At 36.2% G+C, this 7,400-nt stretch overlaps 1 protein-coding gene across 1 annotated transcript; it reads left to right on the forward strand.

Moving 5' to 3' along the window:
- Positions 1-318: 318 nt before the first annotated feature.
- LOC130471714 (uncharacterized) lies at positions 319-2,214 on the forward strand. The gene has a single exon (XM_056841985.1). The coding sequence runs from the start codon at positions 319-321 to the stop codon at positions 2,212-2,214; it is 1,896 nt and encodes a 631-aa protein (XP_056697963.1).
- Positions 2,215-7,400: the final 5,186 nt, after the last annotated feature.

Genomic DNA, 7,400 nt, shown 5'->3' on the forward strand with positions numbered 1-7,400 from the left:
ACTTAATAGATGATAGATGCAAAAAATCTGAAAATGTAGTGGACAGAGGTTTTTTTTTTCCTCTTGATGGGGTGGTTTTTAGGATCCCGTAGGATTAGGGGTATGGTGGTGGAGGTTAATTTATCAATTTTATGGAATGAGAAAGCTTGGTTGATTTGGAGCATTGTGGTGAAAAATGACATTCTTATTATTATATAGGATAGGATATGTCAATAAAGTTTGTGACTAAAAACCCTAATTTCCCTGAATCTTTTTTTTCATTATTATTTATTATGATCCCAAATATTTGTTTGTTTATGTGTGGACCTAAACGATATAATGGTTATGTACTTATGTGTAGACCTAGAGATGAATCTCGATCGTGATTGGATGTACAAGAGACTTGATAGTGATAATTATCTTAGGGAAACGTTTGTTGAAGGGGTTAAAGAGTTTATAATGTATGCTTGTGAGCAAGAATATTACAAACAATCTAAACTAATGAAATGTCCATGCATCAAATGCAAGTTAGTGCCATATAAGGATGTCGATACTGTTAGGATTCATTTGTACATGCATGGATTTCGTCCGAATTATTATTGTTGGAGTTGTCATGGAGAAGAATACTCTGAGGGCACGAGAGAAGGTGTTGAGTCAAGCTCTAGTGGATTGGATTCGAATCCTTATACGGACATGATAATGGATGCATTTGGCCCTCAATTTGAAGGTTTAAATGAAGAGAGCTTCCAGAATTTAGAAGAAGAGCCACATCCAGAAGCAAAAATGTTTTTTGATATGCTACTAAATGCTCAGAAGCCTCTCTATGATGGGTGCAAAGAATCTTTATTGTCGGTAGCATCGAGGGTTACAAATTTGAAGTGCGAGTATAACATTCCTCATCGAGCCGTGGATGGTTTCACATCATTAATGAGAGACATATGTCCCGACAAAAGTAATATGACAGACACTTTTCGTGCCACAAAAAAATTGCTCAAGGGTCTTGAACTTCCGCATCAAAAGATTGACGTATGCCCTAATGGGTGTTTTTTGTTCTGGAAGGACCAATCACATCTTCAAAAGTGTCCTGTATGCAACGAAGATCGATACAAGAAAAGAGCTAAAGGGAAGCGTGTCGCAAAGAAGCAACTGATATACTTCCCTGTCACACCAAGGTTACAAAGGTTGTATGCTGTTAAGGCCACCGCCACAGAAATGAGATGGCATGTAGAGAATCCACGAGAAGAGGGTATTATGGCTCACCCTTGTGATGGAGAAGCATGGAAGCATTTCGATAACACCTATAAAGAGTTCGCCGCCGAACCTCGCAATGTTCGTCTTGGGTTGTGTACGGATGGTTTTTCCCTGTTTGGCAATTCAGGGAAAAGTTACTCATGTTGGCCTGTTATTCTTACACCTTATAACTTGCCACCGGGTTTGTGTATGAAAAGACCTTTTCTATTCTTGAGCTTGATTATCCCAGGCCCAAAGAGTCCTAAAGGAAAGCTTGACGTATACTTACAACCTCTGGTGGAGGAGTTGAAACAGTTGTGGAATGTTGGAGCTATGACTTATGACGTGTCAAAGAAGCAAAATTTTAACATGAAGGCAGCTCTATTGTGGACTGTGAGTGACTTTCCAGCTTACGGTATGCTATCCGGGTGGAGTACTGCTGGGAGGTTGGCATGTCCTTATTGCATGGAGAATACAAAGTCTTTCACTTTGAAACATGGTCATAAGCAAACATGGTTTGATTGCCATCGTCAATTTCTACCTGAAGATCATGTTTTTCGAAAGAACAAAAGTGGTTTCACCAAAAATAAGGCAGAATACTCCCCACCCCCAACAAGGTTGAGTGGTGATGAACTGTGGGAGCGTGTGTCACACTTGCCAAAAACAATTGATCATTGTGAGTTAGCTCGAGATAAAACACATAATTGGATGAAGCAAAGCATTTTTTGGGAACTTCCTTATTGGGGAAAGCTTTTGGTTCGGCATAACTTAGATGTGATGCATGTCGAGAAAAACTTTTTTGATCAATTAATCCATACAGTTATGAATGTTAAGGGAAAAACTAAGGATAATAAAGAAGCTAGGAAAGATTTGGCTCTACATTGCAAACGACGACGACTACATCTGCACGATGATAGTGGTGCTAGTAGTAGTAAAACGGGAGATAAGATGCCTGATGCTTCTTTTACACTTAGCAAGGAGAAAAGGAAAGCTTTATGTGAGTAGATCAAGAAATTGAAATTCCCTGATGGATATGCATCCAACCTAAGCAGATGTGTAGATTTAAATGAGGGAAAATTATTTGGCATGAAAAGCCATGATTGCCACGTGTTCATGGAGAGGTTGCTTCCAGTTGCATTGAAAGAATTGCTTCCCGTCAATGTGTGGAAGACAATTACTGAAATAAGCCAGTTCTTTAGGGATATAAGCTCATCACTGTTGAAAGTGGAGGATGTGGATATGTTGGAGAAAAATATTCCAGAGATCATTTGCAAACTAGAGAGAATTTTCCCACCCTCGTTCTTCAATGTTATGGAACATTTGCCTGTTCACTTGCCGTATGAGACAAAAGTCGGAGGACCCGTCCAGTATAGGTGGATGTATCCATTTGAAAGGTAAATTATAACTTTCTCGATCACCTATTCTAAAAAACTCTATAATTATAATTTTCAAATTATTAATCATACGTTTTGGGTTTACAATTACTACAGGTTCCTCCATCATTTAAAAAGAAAAATTGGTAACAAAGCTCGAGTGGAAGGTTCTATTTGCAATGCATATCTTACGGAGGAGATATCTAACTTTTGCACCCATTATTTTGAGCCAAACATTGACACAAAGGCTAACGACATGTGTCGAAATGTATATGAAGGTGATGAAGGGCAAGTGGATGTAAATGTTCCTGAGTTGTTCTCTTGCAATACAGGACACACCTCTAAAAAGGGAACTAAAAGCTTTTTGGTTGATGTTGACTATCGTGCGGCCCATGGCTACATCCTTTCAAATTGTGAGCTATTACAAGATTATGAAAGGTAACCACCATTATAACTCACTTAAGAACTCACTTGAAAGAGAAATTCCTTCTTAATACCTTAAAAGTTAAAGTAATTATTCTTTCAAGCAGGTTGTTTGAAGAGGAAATGGTTAAACAAAATCCACGTGTTAGTGTTAATGATGTGTGGAGGAAGTTTGAGCATAAATTCCAAGAATGGTTCAAGCAATATGTAAGCAGAATCTTATAAATCATGGTATTTTTTTAATTTTTTTAATTTTTAGTTAACTCCACAAATTGAAACGTACTTAATATTTTGGTAGGTTTTGAGTTCCGATAATGAGAAAGGAATAATTAGGACTCTTGCTATTGGTCCATCAAGAGCTGTTCAGAAATATAAGCATTATTATGTCAACGGCTATAATTTTCATACTTATGAATATGGGAAGGATAAGTCTACTATGAATTATGGAGTTTGTGTGAAGAGTTTGGAGGAGGTGAGCTATTATGGAATACTTGAGGAGGTGATTGAGTTGATGTATGTGGGGCCAACACAGTGTTATAAAGCCATGTTGTTTAAGTGTTCCTGGTTTGACTCGGGAAATGGTACAAATGTGCATCCGCAATATAAGCTTGTCGAGGTTAACCATACAAAGAAGTATCCTAGATATGACCCTTTTGTGTTAGCCTATCAAGCAGAACAAGTATATTTTGCACCATACCCGAGCTTAAAAAGGGATCGAGATCAATGGTGGGCCGTGTTTCAAATGAAGGCTAGATCAATAGTTGATGCTCCTTTGGACCCATTAGCATTTCAGGAGGAGCGAAATGAGAACCCACCGCAATTATCTGAGCTAAATGAGGATGATTTTGTCCATGCTCACACGAATGAAGATGAAATGGAAGGTGTGAGTGAAGAGGATGAAGACTTGGATGATAATATTGAAGAGGAAGAGGATGAAGACTTGAATGATAATATTGAAGAGGAAGAGGAGTTCAGTTCCGAAATGTCCATAGATGATGAAGAAGATGGATATGAAAGTGATTTAAGCACTACAAGTGGTGATGTGGATTCATAGTGATAGTTGATTTGATTAAAACGTGATTGCTTATATGAGTTTTTGGATAATGTGAAGCTTGGCTAATTATAATCTATTTCATTTACTTTTGTAGTTTCGATAATTGAATCTTATTTATTTGTTATGTCCTTTAGCTATATATTTTTGAAAGTTTTTTTAAGTAGTTAGTTAGATGCCACTAATTATAATAATTATATCAATATGTATTTAGTCATCTTTGGTTTTAGTAGATATGTCTGCAGGAAGAGGTCGTTTCAGGCTTAGAGGAACATCTAGCCAGAGAGCCGACGAGCCTAATGATGAGCCTAATGACGAGAATCCAGAGCTACATATGGAAGAGCAAGAAAATCATGATATCCCAAATGACACTCTTCCTACACTCGATCCTGATGCATTATGGTTTTATCAACTTGCATTGCTTTTACCATTTATCTAAAATTCTTTAAATTTATGATTTCTCTAACTTATAATTATCACTTGCAAATAGGTTTGATCATTACTCTGTTTCAAGTACCATCACAAAAGTCATACAAAGCTTCTATGATGAACCATACACATGCTGGACCAACGCAAAAAAACATGCTAAAGACTACTGGTGGTTTTCATTTCAGGTACTCCCCTCCCCTCCCTTCCCTTCCCCTTCCCTCCTCCTACACCAGCAACACTGTTAGCACCTTCATGTCTGTATCGGCAGCACAACAAGCATCATTCAGCATCTGCATTAGTCTATTTATCAGTTTATGTACTAATGTAGTCTATTTATCAGCATCTGCATTAGTCTATTTATCAGTCATCATCTAGTTTAGATTCTTCATTAGTCCTAACTTAAGCTTTAATCTAATCCTGCTATCATAGTGATAGCAGGCCATTCTTAGTTCCACTAAACTATAGTAATTCAACAAATAAGGGCTTTCTTTGGCTATCTTGTTATGTGATTGGTCTGATGGCCAGGTTCCTGCTCTCCAAACACCTGTCCAACGTAGAGGGATTACTCAACTAGCTATAGATGATTCTCTTGTTTTAGCTAGCAGATTCGAAAATTTTCCTTCATGTTTTGTTTCAGGGAAAGTAATGAAGTATTTGAGAAGTACCATATTCCATATCCCCCCTCTTGTAATTCTGTTGTGTTTAATTTAGGTTTTGAATGTGTTCACTACACTATTGAATCGTGACTCTGTAACGAGTGTATTGTAGTTGTAGATATTGGTAAAATCGTACAAAATAAGATGACATTCATGCTGTCATAATATTGCATTCAGAGCTGTCATAATACTGCATTCAGAGCTGTCTTAATATTGCTGTCATAAAAGATCATAGAAGTCTTTCATCCAGGCTAAGAAAATTTCTAGCCTTCTAGTTCGTAAGGATACTAGATGATTATTGTTGTTCACTGCTAATTATCAGTACATGCTTAGTGTCAATTATCAAAAAAAAGAAGGAAAAAAACACAATGTTCTGTTTAGAAAATAATATTGGCAGGCATATGAACAAGTAAATTGTGAAAGAAACAATATATAGACAGATATACTCACCGAAATTTCAAGATCCTTAACGTGAGGACAACTCTGAATGATCAAGATCAGCATCTGCATTAATCTTTAGTCAATTTTATTATTTCTTATTCTGAGCTAGTGATCGATTTTCTGAGGGATTCTCATGGGTAGGCAGGAAGATAAATGAACTTGGCTTCTTTTTTCAGTTTCTTGTTTGAACTGTGACATGTTGTAAATCAGTTGAGAATGAGATTCATATGTCAGAGTAGCAAAATTGAACAAATAAGTCCAGTTCAGGAATCTCTACAAGATACGAGTCTCGCTCAGATTTATATGGTTTAGATAAGTTCTTTAGCTCTTCTACTCTATAATGTAGCATTAGTGTATTTGCGTGTGTTTTAGCACTCTTCTTCTTTACTAGACTCACTCATAATCTCTCTTGCAATTACAGGATTATATCTTAAACTACTTCTGTACATTGAAATCTGTATAAATATATATCTTATTTGCAGCAAAGTTACACGTGGGATAAGAAACACGCATCATCAGTTGAAGTTAATTTTAGGAAGAAAGCTGCAATATCTCTTAAAGGCATGGCCTCTAGGGCCGGCAAGGCAAAAAACAACACAATTATACCTTGGTTGTCTGCAGAAGTTAGGAGTGAGCTTAAAATTCTTCGAGAATCAGACGATTTTAAGAAGAAATCACAACAATCTATTCTAACTAGGTTGGAGGGAGAAAAGAAAGGTATAAAACATAGTCAGGGATCAGTCTCAGCAACTGAGATAGCTAAACGAGAGGTATATAATATATATGTCATTATTGTAAGTTCCCAAATTTTTTTAATTTTATTTTCTAGTGTCTAATTAAATTTTATGCACATGTAAATATAATGTATAGATAAAAAAGAATGGAAAGATCCTTTCTGCTCCTGATCTGTACTTGAAAAATCATACAAAAAAGGACAATACTATGACAAGTGAGGCGGCACAAAATATATGGGTATGTGTTTCTTTCATACTTTTTTAATTCATAGTATTGAAAGTTTGTTGTTTGGTATTGGTTCAAGTATGAAGATCAATGCCTCTTTTGAACACTCTACAAAAATGTATAACCAGCCATTCTCTTGTAGCGTTAATAACCTGGTAAATACATTTACTTAGCACTGTACACCTGGTCGATGTGAAAATAAAATACTCCGTATATATTACTTGTATACAATAAGTTTCTGTACTCTTGTGTGGCTAAATGTTACTAGCAGACTTCTTATAAGAACTTTTCATCTTTAGTTCTAGCGGATTTCTTATTTTGTTTTCGTTGTTTGAATGATATAAATGTATGAATTTACGTATAACTCTTGGGCTTATCTTCTAATAATGTCACTTGTACAACATTCTTGTGGCAGAATAATTTTCAATCCAAGAAAGCTGCAGCACAAGCAAGTGGCTCGACTAAGGGAGATGATGAAATATTTTATGAAGCGGTTGGTGGATATTCAAAGAAAGGAACTTTTTTTGGATTAGGAAATAGTGCTGGAAACTATTTCACAAGGCCAGGAAAATCAATTACCAATGATATATCAACACCTTCATCGAGCATTGTCTCTCAACTCAAAGGTCAACTTGAATCTACAACTAGTGAGCTCACTGAAACAAACCAAAAACTCTCAGATGCTTTAAACAAGATAGAAGTGCTTGAAAAAGATGAGAAGAGGAACAAGGAAATGATCTTGGAGCTTCAAAAGAAATTCTCTGAATTTTCACAATCTCAAGCTTAGATTATTTCATTTCTGAATAGACTATATTTAGCACCTTCATGTGTTAGGAACTATGTTTTGGTTTTCGTCCT

Source organism: Spinacia oleracea, chromosome 4, assembly GCF_020520425.1.
Source record: "Spinacia oleracea cultivar Varoflay chromosome 4, BTI_SOV_V1, whole genome shotgun sequence".
NCBI lineage: Eukaryota > Viridiplantae > Streptophyta > Magnoliopsida > Caryophyllales > Amaranthaceae > Spinacia > Spinacia oleracea.